This window comes from Lycorma delicatula, chromosome 8 (genome assembly GCF_047948215.1).
Source record: "Lycorma delicatula isolate Av1 chromosome 8, ASM4794821v1, whole genome shotgun sequence".
Lineage (NCBI taxonomy): Eukaryota > Metazoa > Arthropoda > Insecta > Hemiptera > Fulgoridae > Lycorma > Lycorma delicatula.
In genome coordinates this window covers 111,920,489-111,947,348 of record NC_134462.1, presented here as the reverse complement: position 1 = coordinate 111,947,348, position 26,860 = coordinate 111,920,489, and the positions used below count along the sequence as shown (strand labels likewise).

Sequence of the window (26,860 nt, the reverse complement as noted above, 5' to 3'; positions counted from 1 at the left end):
TTTTTGTAAAAATATTATTTCAGAAGTGACAAAAATAAATAAAAACTTTTTCCTCTATTTTGCAGAAATTAGCATCTATTTAAATTATGAGAAATTACTTCTTTTTTTTCATCATCTGAAATTCAGTCACCACAGTCATCCCATTTTTCTGTTTTATTTGAAATATATCTTAATCAAATTTCTCTTCTCGTTCATCACTCACAGTGCATAAATTTGGAAAGAAGTCAAAATGAAAATGTAAAAAATGAATTTTCAGTGCAATTCTGCAGTCTAAATTTTATAGTTCACTTTACAAAGGATATCCAAAACAATAGATTATTATTCTCAACCTTTATTTTTCAAATAAAACATTGAACAACGTCTTTGAATGATTTTACACCGAGTTCCTTAGATTTCTATGTACTTTCTAGTTACTGTAGATTTCTATGTATTTGTGTGATCATATATTAATTTTCTGATCTTAGGCTTGACGAATATTCTGAAAAAATATCTGGAAAAATCTGACTTAAATATTTAAATGCTTCCCTATCCTTTCTTAGTACTTTTACAAAATTCATCATGTCATAATTTTATGTTTAAAGGTGAGCCTCGGCTGAGGCTCAATCGGAGGAGTAATACTTTGCTGTCTTGGAGTGAAATTATTATTTTTTAGTCAGTCTTTAAAGTTGATTGTTGGTACGACTGTCCCATAAATACAAGAAACAACAATATTTTGTAAACCCACCCTTCAGACCAAGAAGAGGTTAATAAATTTCAAGAAGAGGTTAATTTATTCACTACATATATTCATTATAATAGCTTTCAAAATAAGTGACATACATTACATATGTTTCCTTCATTCCCACAGCATGATCTACAGTATAAAAAAACTTTTTTAAATTACCATATGTACAACACTAACTTTAAGCTTTTTATTTTGATTAGTCTATACATAAATGCTAATCATCAACAATATATGTAATACCCACCTCCCATTTTCAGGGTGAAGCAGTTTCATCTCACAAAAAAGTATTATGTCAATTATGAATAGTTACAATTCTCTGACTAATATATATAATAAAACCCTACCACAAAAAAAGTTAAGATCTGAAGTCACGCTGAAGGAAATTTGATCCAGAGGAATGACTCATTGTTTTGTTTAAATGTTTGAGTTTATACTGCAATTGTATTTTTAGTAACATGTAATTAGGCCTCATTAGTCAAATAGAAAATCAGTCATGAATAAACATTTTTACTAAAACAATTCTAGTAAATTTTTGTCTTTTATATTCAAAAATTATAACAATATATATTAACGATATATTATTAAGAACATTAATAGTCAAAGAAACCAATTGCTTTATTCAAGGTCATGTACAAATCTAAAACTGTTTCCATCAGTTTTCCTGGATGCAGATTATTATCAGTTTCATTTCATGACATTTGCAGCCACTTTTCAAATGTGTGAAGTATCAATTTTAATATTAATTTTCAATTCATTACATCTGTGGGAATTGTTGTTAAAAACTACTCTTTTTAAACTCTCAAAAGAAAAAATCTTGAGATCTTGGTGGCCATGAGTCTTTTGAGATAAGGTGAAAACCAAAAAATTTTTTAAACACTTCTATCGTTTAACTAGCAGCATGACGAGTAGTATAACCTCGCTCAAATATTCTCATTTGTTTTTCTCTAATACTACAGTCAAATGGTATATCAATTTTATTAAGTCCTGTTAAACATCCACTCACAATTTTTTCAAAAATAATGAAAATATGTTATACAATGACAAAAAATTGTATACTAAACACTAAATTTGTGTGAAATAAATGTATGTAAAAATGTAAGGATTTCATTACTCCATAATCAATTATTAAACTATTCACATAGCCAACTAGGCTTCATCATTAAGTTAAACATGATGTGGCACCAAATTCCTACTCATGACAATACTATAAATGTTTCTCATAGTTCATTCTTTCAATTTATGAACTAAACCAATACAATAGATATTTTTTATCTTTTTTTGTAGTCCTGAAAGCAGCAGTTATTGACAATCTAATCTGTGAGGATAATGTTTTAAGATATTTTTTAGTAAAGAAATTAAATGCTATTTTATGTCTTGAAGAACATCAACATTTAATAGTGATACTTGGTCTGTGTTCTTTTCAAACCATAGACTCCAGAGTCTTACAAACTATATGAAAAAAATAATATTGCAAATTGGAGGTATTTGAATTTATCACTCATTATTTGAAAGATATACAAGATAAATCTCTACAATAAATACTGGAAAATATTGTACTTGACACAACGCAAAGAAATAAATGTTAAAATTATAAGATACATCAAAATTATTTATATAAGTAATTTCAACAGCTAATGCAGCCTGTCTTGGATGCAGTATTACAATCTTATAAATAGATTAATGATAATTTATCTATGCAAAGTCATAACACTCTCATTCTAAGGACTGCATCTTTTTTTGAAACGTCTATTATATGATTCACTAAGCTAGTTCATCTGTAAACAAGATTCTGCTGCATATTTTACATTTCTCAAACAATTTCTCTACTGTACACAATAAAAATAACTGTGATTTATTTTATTTTATAATAATCTGTTTAAATTTTATTGTAAAATACTTACATCTTCAATGCATGATTTTCCAAGTGGAAAGGCCACATAGAATGCTGTTCCAATAAATGTGTATGTTAACATAACAAGAATGTATGCAATTGATAGATCTCTCACCTGAAAAAAAGTTACAAAACAATAATGACAGAAAGCAGTAAAATATATTGTTTATCACGCATGTTTTAATAAAATCTCAAGTAACATCTAAATATTATGAATTCAAATAATTGACACTTATATTCTTATAATATTGTTCCATACAGACTTCCACAAACCTACTTCTTGTATTACAAACCTTCATTTCTTGTATTACAAATATAATTGTTTAATAATTTTTTTTAAATGTGTCTGATTACAACTACTTAAGAAATTTTTTAATAAGAATAATTTAATATAACAAACTTAAAATATATTTTAAATACAACAGGATAATGATATCAATCTCAGAGTAGGTAATAATAATATATCAGTTAACAGGAATCAAGCTCTTAGGTGTTATAACAAATCATAATAAAATTTCCCTTGGAATAGCCACATAAATTTACATAAAATAGTAAGCTTAAACCTTCTTTTCTGTTAGATTGATATCTATGCATGGTAATGACTAGCAATTCTACAAAGAGTAAGTTTCTTCTTCATTTTGTAATGAATTTAAGAAATCGTACTCTACAATTAAAGTGAATATATAACATTATAAAGCAGAATTGAAAATCATAATTATTAAACAAGATTTAACCAGCAGAAAAAATGATCAAACTTTACTAGAAGTATTGTGCACTTTGTTTTCAGGGACACTGAACATTACTGATGAGTGTTGAGCCATTTTCATATAACCCTGTTTGTTTTTTTTTTTAATTTATACTTATATATATATATATATATATATATATATATATATATATATATATATTATGTTTTTGTTTTAAATAATTTTTTGTATTTTAAAAAAAAATTGTATAGTTATGCAGTAAGTAAATAACAAAGTTAATATTATCAGAGTAATATGTTCAAAGATCACTGCCATCTGTATTCACTGAGTAACATCAAAGTTGTTTCTCTTCCCAGTAACTATACCAAATGCCAATTTTTTAAGTAGAAGATTTTATGAAAAATTGTTACTTATGTGAATACATCATTCTGCTTCATAGTAAGGAATCTTACTGTAAAATTTCATACCAATCGGAAATCATGTTTGGCCATAAATATGTTTGAAACAGGTTAAATGCCAAAAGGTCAAGTTACCTACAATACTGGTCCAATATAGTTTTCATCACACCTAATACACTCTATATATATAAATAAATAAATATATATATATGTACAGGTATGAGAACCTATATGTATAGGTATGAACAAAGTATGAGAACTTTTCAACAATTAAACACAGAAAATGAAATTTACCTTCAAACAACTTATTTTCTTGTATGAGATCACTACACCCCAGGCACCCATAGGGGAGCAACTCAGAAATGTTAAATAGACAGGGTAGGACTATGACAGATCATTTTAAAAGACACTGAAAAACACAAAAATTGAAATAACAAATATTGGGATATGAAAATTATAACCAAATTATTTTTGATAACTAGTTTGAAAAGGCGTCTGTCTACAACATCTCTTAAATAGCTGTTTGACTGTATGTAGTAAAACACGAAAAAAAATTGGCAAATATTTCTACCTCAATACCACCTATTTTACTATTTTAATATATTTTAATATAAGATCATACTTAAGCTACACGGTATATAAGCCACTTTTAAAATTAGCTGTCAAAAATATTAAATGGCTGTCATTTCGGTTAAGGTTCTCAGAACCTGAAGTTTTTGTTACAATTGTTGTTTTTCATTATCATCTATAACAGTACACCACAATTCTACCATTTCCATTTAAAATTTTTGACTTGCCCTCTGTGGGAGTTCGGGGAATGGTGGTCTTATATAAAAAAAAGTAGTAGATAGTTTCAAGATAGGAGTATTTACTAAATTTTATTTTTCATGCATAATGTTTACAAGTTATTTAAGGGTTTCCATACTTTGTTAACATTCTGTTTATATATGTATATATAAACAGACAGGGTATATATATATATATATATATATATATATATATATGTATATGTATATATACATATATAAACAGACAGGGTAGGACTATGACACATTTTAAAAGACATTATGACAAATGTTCATGGACTATATATATATATATATATATAACATGGCTACTTATTTGACGATGGCCAAATTATATACATATATATAATTTAAGTGACCATGTCACTTAAATTGTCACGGTTAAATTGAGAAAAAAATAGTGAAAAATATACCAAAATGTAAATATCAGTCTCGCACACTTTAAAATGTTTATTTATTTCAACGAAATCATTATTTGAAGTATCACCAGCATGCATACTATTTTAAATTAATGCCACAGTGCTGTTATACTAATTTAAGAAAAACTGTTGGATGGCAATTATTTGGGAGACCCACTGGGAGAAACACTAGATGGGCTGTTGCATCAAACATCAAAGGATTTTGCAGTATGTATCTTGCATTACCAATTTCCAAAACAATATAATATCTTTAATGAAACAACTTATAGTTGAAAACAGCCAATAACTCACTTATAACACATTTAAATGAAACTTTTTATAAATTGTAGGCGTCATATTCTCTCTCTAGTCACAGACACTTTGCTCATAAACTTCTTTCACTGTCATACAATAATTACTCCCTATGATTTCAGCTAATTTGAAAAGTACAATAATTTCTTTGGTGATTTATTTTCTAAAATCAGACAGGATTTTTTCTAAAAATAAACAAGTCAAGCAATAAGTTAAATAGTAAAACATTATTTTTTGTCATTGAAATTAATCAATGATACGGTTAATCTGCTGATGAATAAATAGGGGTGTAGCATATTTAATAGTATTGTCTCACTACGAAATGATATTTGGATTACAGTATATAAATTTCATAAGATAAAGTAACTAATGTCATATATCTATAAATTATATCTGCAGTATACTTACATTATTCTCTTGGTGTTTGTTGTTCTTTACCAAAGATATGATTATGTTGTGTATGAAATAAGAGAGTGACAGCATCCCAGACATCGCTCCAAAACTATTATTAAATATATCTGCATAATGTTTGTCTGCTTTATTTACAAATGAAATATTCAAAAATCCCCATCTGGCTGATTTAATAAACACAAATAACATTAAGTACATGACTGACATGGTACCTGAAAACAAACACCAGTTTATTAAATATTGTATTAATATCAAAATAAAAAGTTGGTAATCAGCACAATATGAATTTGACTATAACAACTTGAAATTGAAATTAAGTGATAGAGATGAGTGATGAATGTATGTTTGAAATTATTTCATGAATAAGTGGGAGTACTCTCATTCTAGTACATACAGTTTCGATTGAACATACATCCTGCTGAAAGTAGTAAATAGAATTTTTCTTTCTTACTGATTTTTAATAATACATGATAATATTTAATTAGTATATTTAAATTTAAATGTAATGTCGCAAATTTACACGATTCCGACGTTACAAATTCTTCACAAAATGTCATCAGATCCTCCAGAATGTGCTTCTTTTACAAAAAACCATTATGAGTGTTTTAAAAATCGTTTAATCGAACCGATACTCAACAGGATGATAAATAGAGTTAGATAAACATTTTGTTAAAATATTGCATGTCTATCGCAGTTAGTTGTTTTTTATAGCCTTCTAGATTTTACTTTGTAAAAACCAGTTTTTTCTGCTTTCACGGCAAAAAAAGAAAAATGGAAAAGGGCACGCTAGTGTTGTTGTTTTATACTTTCTACACAGAAAATATTTATGATTCTAATGTGAAATTAAAATTTGTTCTGCCCTTTCTTTTTATAGTAAAATGCAAGCTGAACCACCAAATTAGATGATGCTTAGTATAAAAATGTTTATAATTACTTCACAATATATCCCACTGACAAAAGACTATCTACACAGTAGTGATTATGTCACTATGTACTATCTACACAGCTCTTTCAGAGCTCCATAGCAGCTCTGAAAGAAAAAAAGATCTTTCTCAAAGAGAGAAAGAAAAAAGATCTTTTCAGAGCTGCACAGCAGCTTTTCAGAGATGCACAACAGCGCATCAAATTTTGGTTAATTTTTGTTGATATTTGAATAAAAGATCTATGAAAGGTAATATTAAATATTTATGATGGATAAAACATGGTACCATTTAATATATTAGACACTGATAAGATTGTTAGCACATAATTTCCAGATGGGGGGGTTTTATAGTCTCCAAAAGGTCCATGGGAAGGACTATTCCCACTTAAAATCACACACATACTAAGAGTACAGTTACTTTTGTAGGTCCCTACATCCTTGGCATAAATCCAAGTTCTTTTAATCACAAATCTCATGCAGTAATTAAGAAGAAAAATGAAATGTATTGCAAGGTAACTGTATAAAACATGGGTAAATGATGTTATAAATAAATGGCATATGTTTAGATGTTTATTTAAATACATAAATTTCCTTCCTTGATAATTTTGTTGTGCGTGATATTTGGTGCTAAAAATCACACAAAACAAGTAATTTTTAATGAGGAATCAAAATAAATTTTAATTGAATGGACATTTATTTATTTACATTAAAATATTTTCAATTACGATTATAATATAATTACGATTACAGTTTTTATTGTTGTATTGAGATAATAACACTATAGTTATTGCTGGCGATTTTTTCCTTAAATCAGAAGACAAGTAATTAGTGGTCTGAAAATTCTGTCTTTAGTGGATTGAACTCTGTCTTTAGTGTCATTATTAACATTTAAATAGCTATGGTCTGTTAATAACCAGAACTTGATGACAACAATGGTTGTCGCCATCACTTTATTGAACAAACAAAATAAATAAATACATTATAGGACAGAACTTATTTATATTATTTAAAAAATTCCTTACCTAATGAATTAAACTTTGTAAAAAATGTTGGCGATCTGAAGGAAAGCAGAGGACCAATAATTACTGCTAGATAAATGGGAACAGTCTTCAGGTTCCAGTATCTATGAAATGTGTCTGAATGATCAGCAAAATTAATAGTATCCTTATTTATGCTATCGTTATGTATTGCTGATGTAATATTCGATGTAAAACTTTCCACTGTTTTACTTGTAACATTCAAAACCATCTTTCCTGTTTGACTAGGACACAATACTGAAACAGAATAAAAATAAAAAACAAATTAAAAATAGAATAAATTATCAAAATTATTAATACAAGTAGATAACCGTACGTAAATTATTCATTAAATAGAGGCTGTTACAAAGAGAAATTTTTTATATCATGTTGAACATCTAAAAATTTGCTGGTAAATAATGTATTTCTTCTTTTTTTCTGTTTAGCCTCCAGAACCAGCATAAGGTATTACTTCAGAGGATGATATATATGAGTGTAAATGAAGTGTAGTCTTGTACAGTCCTCAGGTCAGGTCAACCATTCCTGAGAAGTGTGGTTAATTGAAACCCTACCACCAAAGAACAATGGTATCCACAATATCATACTCAAATCAATACAAAAGTAACTGCCTTTAGCTTATCCTCTTTAGTAATACCTTACAGTGGTTCCAGAGTGGCTAAACAGGATATAAAAGGTGGTACATATCGTACATAATTATATTCTGTATCATTACAGATCCTATCTTTACAACTATTTATTTATTCAATTCTTTTTTAAATTTCTACTTTCAGAATTCGGTACCAAATTAAAAACTCAATAACCCTTTAATTTCAAAACTTGAAATGCAACAACAGTGGGAAACGTTTTTTCAGAACGATACTTTTAGTCGTTTTTATTTTTTAATCTTATTTCTATTAAAATATGGATAGGTCTAAAAAGACGCAACTCGTATAAAAATAAGTCATTTGCAAGAAAAGCAAAGGCAAAAACATTCACCTTGAAAAAGACGATAAAAGGGATATCGATAAGAATGTACAGGTTTTGTTAGTAACTGTGAGTTAATGCTCTCCGGAATACGAAAAATTCTATTATTTTTTTTATCCTGTTTTCAGCCATTTTTATTCTTGAATTTCACATGATTTTACGTTCAGTATATACATCATTACACTTTAACAACCCACTTCTAACCAAAGATTGCAAAAAAACACATTAAAACCATTTATCTAAATAAAATGGAATGTTTTGTTTATAAATAATCTTTTTAAGCTATCTGGAAAAAAGTATGAAGGAAACATTAGAGGAACACCTTCCAAACTAAAAAACAATCTTTGAAATCGGTTGACTTTTTGAGAAATAAGAACCACCACCTACTACACTAGTCAAAGAAAAAAGGTTTTTTCGTGTATCTGGAATCGTACATGGTGATTTTAACTAATTTTGGGGTGCTGAATTCAAGACTGTTATCAGAATTAGATACATACGATTTATTTACCAATAAATGCACAAATACTGTGAAATCAATATTTTTAAAAACTATTATTTATGTGTATTCATTTAAAATTTGTTTAAATCAACTAAATTTTTATTTATTCAAATGGAGATAAATTGAATTACATTAATACAATTTTAAAATAACACTTTATAAAAGTTTAAATTATTGAAAATGTCTTTAAAATAACAGTTTTTAAAAGATTAAATTATTAGAATTGTCTTACCTTTATTTAACTTTTAAATTATGTTGCAAACATTTTTGCTTGTATGATGTTTGATCAATTTCTTTAAACTAAAACCAACAATAGTCACCCATCACACCAGGATTGATGCTTCCTTGGTACCAATGTTCCATGGTCAGAATATCCTGATGGAAACGCTTTCCTTCCTCATCCCTGACAAAATCCAAATTTTCGGGAAAAATGTCTAGGTGGGAGTGTAGGAAATGAATTTTTAATGACATCCTACATCCTAAACGTTTGTAGTTTTCTAACAGCTTATTAACAAAAAAAAACCATAATTTTCATATTTTTTGTTGCCTAAAAAACCACCAACAACAACTTTGAAGAATTTACATGCAGCTAGTTCACATTCGCTAAGTTTATTGTCAAAAGTTGAGTCCTTAAGCGGTTTTTTGATTTGTGGATGGATTAACATAATCTCCTTGAGCTTACCATCACTCAATTTAGGAAAACTTTTTTTTAAATGACTAGATCCTGGTCCATCTTTGTCTATTTAGTGCCTTTACAAAAGTTTTCATGATTCGAGTTTTATGTGAAATAGCAGCAGTATGATTTTACCACTCTCAATTGATGATAAATGTTTTACATTTTTTTCATCAACCACAAAGTGCAGCCGTAATGGCCATTTCTTTACTGATAATGATTTTTTGTATCATGACTATCCCACTAAGAAAGCAACAATATTTCATAAACCCACCTTATAAACCAAGAAGTAATGCAACAACTTCAGATCACTGCAAACTTATCGCATATGCTGTTTGTATTTTATTGGTTCTAACATTGATGCCATCGTTTCATACGTTTCTACATGTCAACTGCATGAGCTAATGGAATGATGGCTGTTACCATTATGCAATAAAACTGCTTTCATGCTATTTTTAAAAAGTCAATAAAAAGATGCCATTCTTCAGTAATATGCTGAATTCCAAGCTCTTTCATCAGGCCATCAACATCAGTATAAACTTACAATGAATTTTTCATACTAAAATAAGTTGAGATTGTTTTATATCATGTTCTAAAAGTAGCAACTGTTGTTTTTTCCGCTAAAAGACACCACTGCTGCAGTCTAGACCCCAGAAGTTCAGCTTGCTGCTTTGATAACTTTAAATCGCAAACTAAATCATTAAGTTCATGTTGAATTAAATGAGGAGATTTCTCATTAGATACAGGAAGAATCTACATTCTCAGAAGAAGAATCTCCTGAGATACAGGAAGATATATATATATATATATATATATATATATACCCTCTATATTATCTGCTTCATTTTCAGATTATTCTTCCAGCAATGTCGGATTAGATGATACAGGTACGGGAAACACCTCTCCGTGTAGATACCGGCTATGGAGCTGAGAATTCATACATCTGCATATTTTATGAACTTTCTATTTTTGAATGAAAAGCCAAATATATTTGTCATACAAAAGTAGCAGTCGGTGAAGTGATCTTTAGGTTCACGCCAAACCATCAGAACAGCAAATGGCATGGCTCGTCGTTTCCCCTTCAACCATTCTTTATATTTTTCTGGTTAGCCTCCAGAAACACCTTAAGGTATTAACTTCAGAAGATGATGTGCATGAATGACGTGTAATCTTGTACAGTCTCAGGTTGACCATTCCTGAGATGTGTGGCTAATTGAAACCCAATCACCAAAGAACATTGATATCCACGATCTAGTTATCAAATCCGTATAAAAGTGTAGTGCCTTTATAAAATACGGTAAAATACCGTATAAAAGTAAATTACCTTTACTAGGATTTGAACCTTAGAACTCTCGACTTTGAAATTGGCTGATTTACAATGAGGAGTGCACCACTAGACCAATCCTTTTGGGTGGCCTCTTCAACCATTGAGTTACTGAGCACGATATGCAAATAACATGAGGCACCCATATTTTATGTTGATCTCTGAGTGCACAACCAGAATAAAATTTGTAAGCTGTCTTTATAAATTCCGAAATAGTTTTCTTTGAGATTTAGGTGTAAATCTACCAGATATATCAAAAATTATCTGCACGATTTGAACATCCATAAACTTTTGCAGAAGCCATGTTGTAGCAAATACACAACGTTGTGTATTTAATTTATAAGTTTGTATAGTTGATTGGTTAATCCTAGAAATTAATAAAGGTAATATTTTTAAGTAAGCTATGTCTTTTTATTTTATTTAATTCTATCCAATCAAGAGGAAAACTTAATAAACTAAATAAATTACATTTAACTAAATATTCATATTAGTATGCGGGTTAAAGGTGTCATAATTTAAGAATTTAATGTAAATGCATGAAAGAAATTATTGGTTAAAATGGGTTTTTACGAAGATATCACTATGAATTATGGATACAATACAACAAAAGTAATGAAGAATTATAATAAAATAAAAAACAAACAGATAAAATACAAAAATCGAAAAATATTTTTACTTAAAGCTGGATTAAATAACATATTTTCAAAATTTATGAAGTTCAATTTCAAGCATATTGAATTCTGAAGCAAAGATAATGGAGACGAATTCAATAATATCATATATAATTTTAAGAAAAAAGTTCTAAATTTGCTAATAAAAGATACAATGCAAATTGTAAAGAATATTAACAAGGATATTTTTAAAGAAATAAATACCTTAAAGGATAGTTTACCTACACAAATATTTGAAAGTTTTATAATTTGGGAAGAACACAAGTGTGTTCTTAACTATCACAAGTGTAGTTTCAGAACTATCAAAGAAAAAAATATTAAAAAATTCAACCGCTTAAGAAATAGGTACAGCAAATCTAATTTTATTGAATACAACAAAAAATGAATAAAAAATTTATCAACATTACCAATTCTTGAATACGTAATCAAAAGTTTATCATTAGGACCTAAATTTGTGTTCCCGCTAACATTAAATAATCACGAATGAGACACAGTTACACAAAAACTGTTGCCAACTAAAACTTTTATTATAAATATTGAAAACGCCATTAGAAGTGTTGACAATGAGGAAGAAAAATAAAATACGTAATAATACATGCAAGGCTAATAGAAATATATAAAAGTAATAATAAGGCATGTAATAATAAAATCAAAATGAGAATATACAATAACAACATAATAAATGCAGAAACAAAAAAAAATAATAAAAAATATAATTATAAATGCATCAAAAACAAAAAAATTCATACAGCGTAACAGTGATAAAATAATACTTAATGCTGATAATGCTGGTAATAAAACAGTTATTATGAACAATAAAGATTATTCAACAAAAATAGAAAATATGTTAAATAACAAAACCACATACAGAGAAATAAAAAGGGATCCAACCAATAAATTACAGCTAGAAAATAATAAAATAGTCAAAAAGTTGTCTACACATGGGTATATAACAAAAGAAGAAGTGAAACTAATAAGTATCAATAACATGATACCGCCAAGAATTTATGATTTACTAAAATTACATGAAAATGATTATTCTATAGAACCTATAGTAAACTGCATACAAAGTCTGGTGTACAAACTATCCAGATTTTTGGTTAAAATATTACAACAAACGATTGGAAAAAATAAATACATCAGATTCATGGGAATTCCACACATTTATTAATAAGTAACCCACACACCACAAATTAATTTCTTTGGATGTAATTTCATTATATACCAGCATTCTGAAGAATTTAGTAATTGAAGCGATAGAAAGCAAATGGAATGAAATTGAAAAAATAACTAAAATTAAAAAAAATATAATTTTAGAATGTATAAATATTTGCAAAGATAATAAGTATTTTACATTTAAATTAAATTATATGAACAATGCCATGGTTTAGTGATGGGGTCACCAATCTCAGCCTGCTTAGCAAACCTAACTATAGAATATTTAGAAAATAAAGTATTAGAGAAATTAAATACTAAGGTTTCATTCTATAAAAGATATGTGATGACATTTAGTATATGCAAATGAACAGGATATTGATTTAATATTAAAAGAATTTAACCTATTTAATGAACATATACAATTTACAAAGGAAGTTGAAATTAATAATAGCATAAACTTTTTGGATTTAACAATAACTCATTTTGAAAAGAAAATATCATCAAAATGGTATATAAAACCAACATCTTCACGCAGATACCTAAATTTCCTATCAACACAACCAATATCAAATAAAAAATCAGTAGTCAAGAAACTTGCAAACAGAGTAATAAAATTTATAAACCCCGAAGATAGACCAGAATATATATATATATATATATATATATATATAAAAGCAAAAGATCTATTAATAAATAATAATTATCCAGAAAATATCATAAATAAAATATTTAAAAATACAATTCATAAACACTGTAATAATACATCAGCCAACCATCCTAATAAAAAAAATAAGAGTTAGAATTATGCTGCATTACTATATGTCGTAGATCTGTCAGAAAAGATTAAAAAAATTGCTACAAAAGGATTTCACAATAGCCCATCAAAATTACAACAATCTGAATAGTATGTTTCCTAAATTAAAATCAATGATAGCAAAAAATCAACAAGCCAACGTAGTATACAGTATTCCGTGTAAAGATTGTAATGCGTTGTACATTGGACAAACATCTCAATACCTTAAAAAGAGATAGAAGCCCATACATATAGAAAAAAGGAAGTGATAGCACTCACAAAACATAGAATAGAACATGAACTCTCATTCATTAAAAAAATTTAACCAAGCCAAGACAGAAAATAGAATTTATTAAGAATGCCAGAATTCTGATGAACCGACATATGGTCCTGATTTGTAATAATAAAAATTTAATCCCTATCAAGTTACTAAACACTCAGTATCAGTTTTACACTAATTACTTACTTTTAAATTTAGGAAAAGATTTCTAAAATGTAATATACTCATTTTATCAAAGTTTATGAAATAATACCACCTGCATTAGGATTCTAATCTTTGATTTCACTAAATATATATTAAAGACAATACAACTGAACAAGTTATAGGCTATTTGGCAAGAGCAACTGCTTGGTTATCATTAAGGATCCCCATGCATTCTATGATAGGGTGACAGGAAATAAGGAATGAAGTGGTTTCCTGTTATCTTCTTAATCAGTAAGAAGACAACAGGAATTTGTACTGCTGAATATATTCAATAGGACAAGTAACATCTGCACTCAGTTCACCAAATTGGTTTTATCGTATGCACTAAAGAAGAAAGAAATCCTTGGTGATGCCTTTTGTATTTCATGTGCTTTACATACTCCGCAGACAAAATAAAGACCAAGGATAAATGTTGTAAAGCAACAAATCTACATTTTTATCAAGAAAAAAAATTATATTCACTGCCTGTACTCAATAGAATTTCATTAATGAAGTGAAAATAATAACTTGTAAAAATGTTAAATTTAGTGAGGACCTTTCTTATATGATTGTAACAACTAGAAGATATTCAAATAAATTAATGCTTTAGAATATCACAACAACAATGATTATACATTACATGTTACGACACACCAAAAATTGCATAAAAGATTCTTAATAATAACAAGAGTTTGCATTCTTTATTCCAAGAAAAAGGTGACGAGGGAAATGGTTTCAACTTGTTTTTTTTCATTGAGCTAAATACTGTTACAAAACAGCATACCAAGTCTATAAAAATATATTACTACAAATAACACATTGTTCACTATGGAGTTCACTATGGTAATGAATTATGAACTTGAAAGAAAGAGAAAATATCTGATAAGTGTATCATATACTTCAGATGTTGAACATTAAATTAATTTACACTTTTTTGCTATCAAAATATGCATTACATAAACTATTTCAATTCAGTACAAGAATAAAACAAAAATAAAAAAAGATGAAATGTAGAAATATATTACTTCAGTATATTTACCTCCATCAAAAAAAACTGGAGAGTCTGTTGACTGAAGATGACCAAATATTAATGCTGAAACAAACAATAATACACCATTAATTTAGTTCTTTATACCATTCAATTTTTTAAACAGATTTTTTTTTGGCTGCTGCATTAATGAAGAGAAAGTTTAACATTTTTACTTAAAATGAATTTATTTTTTATAAGAATATAATCAGTATAAATTTGCATTTCAAAATTTCTACGTTGCCATCATTGTTGAACAGGTTACGCCCAAATTACCAAGGGCTACTTTGAAAGTATCATCCATTCAATAATCTCTCTTGTAGAAGTTTGCAACCTGTACTACTTAAGGTTTACCAATTTGCTGATATTTTTTTTATAGTCTTCCAAATGTTCGCTTAAAATTGAAATGAAAGTTACTAAGTTTTAAAATGAATAATACAATCAATTTTGACTGTGAAATTCAAGCAGTGAAACATTTTTTTAGACTAAAAAATATGATATTCATAGGCAATGGGTTAGCTGTGAATAGTATTACTGTGATAAATGAAAGAAATGTACAATATACAATAGTGATGTAAAATACTTCAGATCAGTAGAATAAATTTGCATGATGAAGAACACTATTAGCAACTAAAAGATCATTACCATCAACTTTGAATGAATGATTAAAAAAAAAAAAAATCATCGAGTCATGCTGAATTTCAAATTGAATTTTTTCACTATTTCTAGAACAATTCTTGTTAAAACCATGATTCAGGCTACAAGAATTGAGCTCATTGGGTAATACTGCATGTCATTTTAAGATTACCAATAATAAATTATAATAACTTCCAGTAAAGCCCGCATAGCAAATCTTTGATGCATAAAAAGAAAAATTTGAATGAATTTTTTAATTGAACTGTAACTCCATTGTTACTCAATTCTGTTATTGTGTAGTATGATGGGATATTGAAATGCCTGTCACTTTAGTACCATCATAATTTGTCACTAACATTTTTTATAGATGGCTGTGTAATTAAGCAAAAAGTGTTTGCCCACAATTAAATAAATCTTTTATTCTGAGTGCAAAATAATATAGTATATAGACCCCTCAAGCCAGGAATGGGTAGTTAATGCTACTCCAAGGATAATAAAAAATTAACTACTCCAACATTCGCCTAAATGAATCAAGGAGAACCATGGTAAAACCTTAATCAGAGCAACCTTCACAAAATACACAATTAATTATAAAATAAAGATTTATGGTAATTAAAATCCACGTTAATTGTTTTAAATTATAAACGCATGAAATAATAAAACAGTAAATACTTGAATATAAATTTGTGAAATAACTAAAAAATAATACATCATAATTCAGAAGGTTTTAATGAAAATAATTCGGGCACATTTATGTGCAGATTGAATGGAGGTGAAGAGATTTCATAACCTAAATTAAAAAGTCACCTTCGGTCTTTAATAACTGACATTAAAGATTTTTATGGTTTTTGTTTTCTACTTTTTTTTAACCTCTGGGACCATCGTTAGGTATTACTTCAGAGGATGAGATGAATGCCAATTTTGGTTGCATGTGAAAATGTCGTGCCTGACCGAGATTCAAACCCGGGACCTCCAGATGAAAGGCCGAGATGCTACCACTTGTGCAATGGAGGCTGGCAGATTTTGATGGTTTATACTTTTATCTAACTCTTTTACGTAATCACAAACTCCTATATGCTTGAGAAAGGCATTTTTCCCTTATTATTTGAAAGCAACAATCGATGCTATATTTTCCCTATACAGATGACATATGGTAATATATTGGAAGTAGAGAATGAATTAGTTGAGGAAGTGACAGTAAATATGTACAAAGAAGTTAAAAACTAATACTAGCACATAAAATAAAATACAGTGATTTTTGTCTTACGTACCTGGAAAATATATTTTTTGTTTATTAACAAACTTTTTTAGTAAAAAGTACTGAATCCATTTTTTCCGATAGTAAAAAGGATATTACAATAAATATTATCTATATTTATTAAATTTTAGTTAATTTGACTTTTATTTTATTGCCAAGCTGAACAACAGCCCAGACGATCCACTCGCCAGTAATTATTAATTTTTGGAATTATTACTTTCATGATTAGTGATTTTATTTGAATCGTTATTTGTATTTTATTTATAATTTTTAATTTAATATTTGTTTTTTATTGACTTTATTTATATAAATTTTCTACAAAATATGTTACAGGTTTATTTGTTAATTGGCGATTTAATAAAAAATATTTTACATTTAACGCCAAATCTAAAAAATTGTGCTTATTTATTTTTCCAGTACTATATAACTTTTCTCAAAAAATATTAGAGATGCATAACTGGGAACCATTTTTTTAATATCATTTATAGGGAAAATATAAAAATACATTTATAAACATAAAAATACATTTATGTTTATCAAATCAATCTCCAGAAAAAGTTAGTACTTTATTATATTACCTACACACCAAATGTCAGGATGAAATCTTTTGGCAACCATAATTAAAAAACAAAGAATCTCCAGGCCTATATGTTTTCTGAAATATATTTCAAGAAAAAAATATGATTATTAAATGGAATATGGCTTTTTTCTTATTTTTAGCTCTAGAATCACCTTCTAAGAGTCTTTTCCTGGAGGAACAACTCAGTATTTTGTTTCTGCAATAAGTTTAAAATAATAAATATTACTGCTAATTTTATTATACTTACAGTAGAAAAAATCTACTGAAAAATTGAAGAAGTTTGACATGAGAATCCAGTAGATTATAACAGCACCCAACAATACAATATATGAAAATATTTTTGCTATTTTCTCTGCCCATGGACCCAATAATTGATTGTTCAGTTGAAACACTTCATCATCTGCACTTCCTGTAATCATTAAAGTACAGTCTCAATAAAAAAAGAAAAAGCAATTTAACTATATTATACAAAATGAAAATATTAATATATTATCTTGATACAACTATTCTGAAACAGATTTGCTCTGTAGTGTGTTACTGTCCATTACAGATAACAAAAGTAGTAAGTGTACTGATTTTTTTTTCAGAATGTTTTACAGTATGATTGTAAATAGTATTTTAATTTAATTAGATTCTTTTAATTTAATTTGAAACATTTCGTTGTTTATATAAATTAAGTTTTTTTTTATTAATATACCTACGATTTCTTCAACTGTTATGTCTTTATTTACATATTGTTGGATCCAGAAGCTATTTTGAAGGGGGGGGGAGATGATTCAATGAATGACCAAAAATAAGAGGGAATAGAAATAAACGCCTTTTAGGTTTTCTCTTGATGGAAAATATATTTTTTATAATTCCCCACCGGGGATAAATTTTATTTAGAAAAATAAGAAAAATATTTAAAACCAATCGAAGTGAGTGTATTAATTTTTTTTTTATTACTTATAAATCATTGAAAGAAATACTTAACAATATGTATACAGAATTATTACAAATTGCACAGAAATCTATCGGGAGATGATTCTATAGTCAAAAATAAGAAAAAAAAAGTTCATACGAATATAAACGTAGGTCAATATACGGTTCGTTAGTGAGTTTTGGCTCGCGATACATTTAGTCCTGCTTTCTGCTCCCTCTGTGAAATTAAACCGTATTAAAATTCTTGCAGTAAATTTGGTGCTTCCTTATTGTTTGCTTTCTTATTGTTTTTGATCAAAGAAATTGAATAAAAGTGATATAACAGACCTCTATATTATTTAGATTTCAAGAAAAACAGAGTAAAACACGAAAATGTTTTGTCGGAAAATACACGTTTTTAGGTCTGGAATAAAATAACTTTATTAATTTACCAATAAACAAATAAAGATTTCTAGTTAACTTTGTTGAGAATTTAGTTTTGAAAATTGATGTAAATAACGTTTATTAAAATTAAACACAAATTTGAGAAATTCAACTTTAATTAGAAACTAAAACACACACTGGATCGGAAAAGCGATACGAAATGTATTTTTAGTATTATCCAGAAATTTGGGGTAAAATATGACAGATTAGAATAAAAATATCCTATTTTATGTTTGGTGTAAAATAACTTATTGGATAATAAGTTATTTATGTTTAAAACATAAAAATGTTTTAAATAAACATTTGGGAGTTTTTTGACCCTAATTTTTCTCTTTCAGATTTTTCTAAAACTACTAAAAATATACTTCTGGGGCCTATTTTTTTTTAATTTTTCAGATCAGATTTTATAAAAAAAATACTAAATTTACTCCTTAATTTGAGTCCCAAGAATTAGAGTCTGACTTAATTCTACCGACGACGTAGAAATCAGGGCGAAATCTTTCACCAGTCAACACTCTCTAACGAAGCGTTTCAGAATCTGTGTTTATATGAACTTTCTTCTTTATTTTCACTAGTAGAACGTATCCTGAAAGTTTGTTACATTCTTCGTGAAGCACTCTCTGTATATAAAATAATTAAAAAGATAAAGACAGTCATTATTCAAAAGGCGTTAACGAAAATACTATGAACACATCTATGTATACGTTGAACGGAGTTCAAAATCTAAATTATAGAATTCAAAATCTAAATTATGAAGTGACTGATATTAAAGATTTTAATGGTTTAATTTACTTATATCTTACAGTCATGTTAAATAGTTACATCCTATTTTAATCTCACGAAAGATATTTTTCCTTCATTATTTTAAAAGCAACAATCTACGTAAGTTATATTTTTCCTACTACAGATGACGTTAGTACATTTAAAATGTAGAATGAGTTAGGTAATGGAGGGGCAGTAAATATACACAAAAAAGGTAAATAAAAAAAAAAGAAGAGTTACATTCAAAAAAGATACAATCATTTTTTTTTTGTCTTAGGCACCTGGAAGGTAAGATATCTTTTTGTTTATTTTAATCATATTTTAATAACAAGTGAAAAATGCTGAATATTTTTTTCAACTAAGTAAAAATAATACATTTTATTTTTACTTTCCCGTCTAAATAGCGCTATAGCTCTAGAACATTCGTTCTCAAAGTGGGTAATAACGCCCCCTGTGAGCGCTGGAGGCCTTTAGGGGGGACGGTAGAAGGCCGATGGAAAATTGGGGGCGTTCAGACGGTCTAGAAAGGCGATGGCCGATTAAAAGAAAAAAGGCAAAAAAAAATGTTTTCCTGATATTTCAAACTAAAATTAAATACCAACTACATTAGTACAAAAAAGTAAAGGGACACCTATATTTTATGGTAAAAAATTATTTTATTTAAACTACGTTAATTTTACAACCAAGAGGCTTAGAGAGACGGATAAAAAAAAATTAAAGCTTGAATACTCTACTTTTTGACTGTATACTTCAGACTTCAAAAATCATCAAATTAAAAATAAAAAATAGTGAGAAATTGCTCTCATTTAAAATATAAGTTTCAACTCACAAACAGAATATGCCACGTTTAAAAACAATAATTACAATTGCTGTTTTTAAGAGTGCATCTTAAAAACAACAATTGAAATTATTATTTTTAACAGAAAAATTTACAAATTTTGGGGGACGATAGAAAATTTTTGATTCTCAATGCGGGCAGTGGGCGAAAAAGGTTTGAGAATCAGTGCTCTAGAAGGTAAACTGTTGTAATCGATCCAAATTGGGCATCTGCGGTTTTCATCGGATCTTGACATACTGATACCTAAGGAACCCAAAAAACCGGATGGAAATTTTCCGGATATACGTGTTCGTTGTTGGCCTCTAAATCACTTTATATCTGTAGAACTACGGGACCGATTTTGACCAAACTTGGTCAGATTTTCTATACATGAAGCATTGATGCCATTAAATTTTTAACTTAAAAGGTCAAGGCTGTAGAGCAAGGTCACCCTTAGTATCTCGAAATTTCGCCTAATTAATATCATATTTTTCTTAGGCACATTTTTTAACGATTAGAAAATAACAATATTTGACAAAAAAATTTTTTTTTACAAAATTGCACCTCCACCCAAAAAAATGCTGTTGTAGTCTGCTATGTTTTGACGTCACAGGTGAGCGGTTGAGTACAATAAATGAATAATAATTAAATTGTAGAAAAGTAACGTGGTCTAGCTGAGTCTCAAACTCGATCACCCGGTTCACTCGGTACCTGTTGCGTTAAGCCTCGCGGCTACACCAGTCTGCCGACGGTACAAGCGAAATTTGTTCTATGAAAGTTGTGAAATAGCATTAGTTTAGTTAGAACCGACTGTTGCCGCTGGCATCGCCACATCAGCGCGAATTAAATACGGAATGCGCGCGCACTTTAGTTAGAATCGTAAATTAAATAAACGAAAAACATTATATTTAAATAAAATGATGGATTTTTAAAATTAAGTTTTGCGTGTATGTGTGTGTAAAACGTGCATCAGAAATAATCTACAGTTGTAAGACTTTCGCGGAACGCAGCTAGCCGCGTGACGGGAAAGTCCTACAACTGTGTTAGCTTTTTTAATTTTATTAATTTATTTTTTATTTTACTAGGTTCACAACGTTTTTAGAATTATAATCATCCTATTTTTTTTATTTCCAAGTTTTATTTGTTTATTAATTGATTTAGATTAAAATTAATAAATTTACAATAACATTTAACAAACTACACACTTCTGATACGCATAAATTCGTTTAAGAAGTGTATACGCATTCTAGTATACCAGAATTATTGTGTAGTTATCACTACGTAATTCAAGCAGGTAGAATCAATCATTTGTTGGCATCTGTCCCACTGCATTATACTAAGTACAGTATAAATACGATCTTATTACATGAATTACGATTCAAATGTACTAAAAAAAATGAATTTCCAGCAGAGCATGACTAGGTGTATGTATTTAGCGCTGGTAATTTACTAATTAAATAGACACATTTTATGTTGTTTTAAAAGTTATCTCCGTTACTTTTTAATCTTTACATGGATCTAGCAGTTAATGATGTTAAAGAACAATTTAGATTCGGAGTAACAATACAAGGTGAAAAGATAAAGATGCTACGCTAATGATACAGTAATTCTAGCCGAGAATAAAAAGGATTTAGAAGAAACAATGAACGGCATAGATGAAGTCCTACGCAAGAACTATCGCATGAAAATAAACAAGAAGAAAACAAAAGTAATGAAATGTAGTAGAAATAACAAAGATGGACCACTGAATGTGAAAATAGGAGGAGAAAAAATTATGGAGGTAGAAGAATTCTGTTATTTGGGAAGTAGAATTACTAAAGCTGGACGAAGCAGGAGCGATATAAAATGCCGAATAGCACAAGCGAAACGAGCCTTCAGTAACAAATATACATCAAAAATTAATTTAAATGTCAGGAAAAGATTTTTGAAAGTATATGTTTGGAGTGTCGCTTTATATGGAAGTGAAACTTGGACAATCGGAGTATCTGAGAAGAAAAGATTAGAAGCTTTTGAAATGTGGTGCTATAGGAAAATGTTAAAAATCAGATGGGTGGATAAAGTGACAAATGAAGAGGTATTGCAACAAATAGATGAAGAAAGAAGCATTTGGAAAAATATAGTTAAAAGAAGAGACAGACTTATAGGCCACATACTAAGGCATCCTGGAATAGTCGCTTTAATATTGGAAGGACAGGTAGAAGGAAAAAATTGTGTAGGCAGGCCACGTTTGGAATATGTAAAACAAATTGTTAGGGATGTAGAATGTAGAGGGTATACTGAAATGAAATGACTAGCACTAGATAGGGAATCTTGGAGAGCTGCATCAAACCAGTCAAATGACTGAAGACAAAAAAAAAATTAAAAGTTATGTAGTTTTATCAATTTAACGTTGTCCATATGCCTGGATAAAATGTAAAGAATCCATTACACGTCGGTTAGATTAATATGAATTTCCATGAACAGGCAGAATTTTTAACTGTATATTTTGTGATGTTTTTCTGATCAAGGTTTTTTCCAAAATTTCTCTTAATTCATCCAGCAAAATGCTGGGCTGTACTTTTTTTATCCGTCGGTAGCAGTGATGGCTCGCGTACAGGCACTGTGGAACTGCAGCACTCCCTATTTCCACTTGATATTATCGATAACATTTAATATAATGAGTCCTTCAATTATTTCTATATACTTGTACAATATATAATCCTTAAGCTTAATGTCAGTAGCCATCCCCCCGGTTTATGAAGAAGATACAAAAAACTTTGTATGGAACTGTGCTCTTCACAGTTCCAGCGGCATGGTGTTTGGCTATTGTGCGCATGCGTACATGAGTCTGCGAGGCAGAAGAGTACTGTCGCTCCCGCAGTGCCGACCCTGGCGTGCTGCTGGAAGGTAGTTATTTTTTTACTTGCGTGTGTATGAAACGTTCCTTGTTCGTTCCCTTTTCTAGTTTCGTGGGTGGAAGGTATATGAAAGCGGTTTATTTGATTTTTCAGTAGTGCTCAAAAGATGGCGGAAACCAAAGGCATTTGAGTGCCAAATCTGTCCAAAAACACTTTGGAAGAGCGAAAGAGAAGGTAGTTAATAAAAAATAATTATGTATTTGTTTCCGTATACATAGAAATTTAGATTAGGCACCGTTGGACTATAATGTTTTTAGGCGGATATTTTATTAAGTTATCTATTAATACTAAAAAATATTATCTGTATTGACATTTTATTATTTATTCGGTTAAACCGAATAAAGTTTTTAAGCACAATAGTAGTATAGAAACCTCAACTCCGGCTGTAATCACAGCCCACCACTTTACAGTATGAGTTGAGGTTTCTATTCACGAGCGCTGATTGATCGATTCTCCCCCCACCACTTTACACCCGTATACGAGTAAATTATTCAATACATTATAGAAGATTCCCCCCACCACAACCTCAACTCCGGCTGTAATCACCCCCCACCACTTTACAGTAGGAGTTGAGGTTTCTATTCAACTATATTCTATTCGTATTATATGAAAATGTAGTGGCTTACTCACCGTTAACCGGCAAAGTAATTAAACAACCTTCATAAGTAGAAATGTTAATATTTTGCTTTCGCTGAAAGTAATGATGTCCGATTTTTTTTAAAGTTAATTTAAAAGTGATTAAACCTGTTAACTGAGCATATTTTCATTTTATTTCAGCATCAATTTAAAAAAAAATGTTGTGAAAAGGGCATATCTCGAGAACGGCCTTCATGGTGGATGAAACTAGTGCCAATTGATTCAAAAAATTGGAAAGTACCCTTCAAAATGGCATTAGAATTGGGTTAGGACGTACCGATTTCGAGAAACGCCCTTTTTTAAATTTTTGGATTTTTGTAGTAAACAGTCGCTTTGGTGATGAGAACTTAACTGGAACGTGGCGGTCGATGTCGTGAAAAGAGGCCTGAGGCTCTCGACCAATCAGCGCTCGTGAATAGAAACCTCAACTCCTACTGTAAAGTGAGGGTGATTACAACAGAAGTTGAGGTTTCTATACTACTCACAATGTGCTTAAAAGACCGTGTACCATTTCTTGAATATGATAAAGTGTAGATTTATATTATTATCCTGTTTGCAGCTATTATATTTGTTTCATTTTTTCAGTTCTTTTATTTTACAGAAAACTTTAACCATGGCCTTGAAAAAGCCAAAAAAAAATTTTCTAGGGCAGCACCCCCACTAAATTTAGCTGCAAGCCGCCACTGTTTGATAGCATAACTGACTATTCCTAACGTGTTCTATATATTATTATGTATTGACCAGAATTAAAGATTTATTTTTTTTTTTTTTTGCTCGCCTGAACCACTAAGGATCATATCTGTATAATAGTTTGGAACCTCTTTTGTTTTCCCAATATTTTTTTCCACATTTTTATTGTATTTCTTCCTCGGTCCACTTAATTCCAATACTCTTATCCTTCCCTGGAAACTTAGATTCTGTGAATAATTTTCTAAATTACTGTCTATTTAAGCAGGTTTCTTTGGGATGTTTAAAATTTTAAGATCGTTTTCTATTTTTTTAAACCGGCTAGTTTTAATAATTCTGCTGTTATAAAAGTTAAATATTTGTTTTGTTATTCTGTTTTCGCTCATTCTGTATACATACCCATAAAATTGTAATCTTGTCAGGATGCTGTATTTTATTTGTTCTGTATTTTTATAAATTTTGTTTCACTTTTTAGTTTATAAATTCCGTTCTGGTAATCGGATCCGTATATGTTTCTTAACTTTTTTTTTCTATTTTAAAAAGATCTTAATTCGAAAATTTTTGCAAACAGCGCAAAATAACGCCTCCGGAAGAATAACTGTTTTGTAATATCGGAGTTTAGCATTATGTGAAAGCGATTTTTATTATATAAATTTCGTGTTAAACGCTAACCCCATTTTCTGCGTTCGCTCTTTTAGCACTTCCTTTTCTAGAACGTTTGGCATTATTGCTTCTCTAAAATATTTAAATTTTAATACTCTAATTATCTGATTTTCGATAATTTTTAGTGTTTTTAATTAATTTATTTTTTATCGTCTGAGAACAATTTTGTTTTTCGAAAGAAATTTGTAAGCCTATTTTATTATCACATTCGCTTAATTTCTGAAATTTAATTTGAGCCTCATCCATGTCTTTTGCAGATATCACGAAGGCTATACGGTTGTACGAGGGTAACTCAATTATTATCCGGAATGTAGTTATAAATTTTATTGGAATACAAATAGGAAACTTACATGTACATCATTTGTCAACATAGTCCCCTTGCATTTCAACGCAATTGGTCCATCGTTGCACAAGCTTCTTGATGCCCTCATAAAAGACGTTTTCGGTTGAGCTGCGAGCCAGAAATGCACCGCTTCTTTCACTGTTTCGTCCGAGGTAAATCGACAGCCCCTTAATGCCTCTTTGACTGGTCCAAACAAGTAGTAGTAAGAAGGGGCAAGATCAAGACTATACGGAGGACGAGCCGGTACTTCAAAGTTGAGTTTCTGGAGCGTTTCAGCAGTGTGGGCAGCAGTATGCGGACGTGCATTGTCGTGCGACAACACAACACCTTTCGACAGCAGTCCTCGGCGTTTGCTTCGAATTGCAGGTTTCAGCTTGGCAGTAAGCATCTCACTGTAACGCGCACTGTTTATTGTCGTCCCCTTTCCTCATAATGTTCCAGTACTGGATCTTGTGAGTCCCAAAAAACCGTAAGCATCAGTTTTCCTGCGGTTGGTTGAATCTTGAATTTTTTTTGCAGGGCGAATTTGGATGTTTCCATTCCATATTCTGCCGTTTACTCTCCGGCTCGTAATGATGGATCCGTCTTTCGTCACCGGTGACGATTCTGTCTGAGAAGATGTCCCGTTCGTTAATATAGCGATCCAAATGTTTTTGGCAGATGTCCAAGCGCGTTTGTTTATTCAACCGTGCGAGTTGTTTGGGACCCATCTTACACAAACTTTATGAAACCCAAATCTGTTGCGGATGATTTCGTAGGCAGAACCGTGACTAATTTGCAGACGATGTGCCACTTCATCGATAGTTACTCGTTTGTCTGAGAAAACCATGTCACGTGCACGCTCAATGTTTTCCTCATTTCTGGCGGTAAACGGTCGTCCGGCTCCTTCGTCGTGCGTAAAACTTATGCGACCTTTTTTGAATTTTTCAGTTCATTCGTTGACACTCCGTTGCGGCAACACACTGTTCCCGTACTGTACCGAAAGTCTTCGATGAATTTCGGCCGCCGATACACCTTCCGACCACAAAAAACGGATCGCTGAATGTTGCTCTTCTTTGGT

General features: G+C 29.6%; 1 protein-coding gene across 1 annotated transcript in view; it reads right to left on the bottom strand.

Annotated features, from left to right (window-relative positions):
• Positions 1 to 26,860, bottom strand: part of LOC142329017 (sodium-coupled neutral amino acid transporter 9 homolog) — a 99,318-nt gene that overhangs the window by 12,309 nt on the left and 60,149 nt on the right. Inside the window, exons 6-10 of the mRNA XM_075373262.1 lie at positions 17,899 to 18,060; positions 15,190 to 15,243; positions 7,592 to 7,843; positions 5,645 to 5,859; positions 2,626 to 2,730 (exon numbers count right to left, since the gene is read on the bottom strand). Of these exons, the coding sequence (XP_075229377.1) occupies positions 2,626 to 2,730; positions 5,645 to 5,859; positions 7,592 to 7,843; positions 15,190 to 15,243; positions 17,899 to 18,060 (788 nt within the window). The remainder of the gene's footprint in view (positions 1 to 2,625; positions 2,731 to 5,644; positions 5,860 to 7,591; positions 7,844 to 15,189; positions 15,244 to 17,898; positions 18,061 to 26,860) is intronic.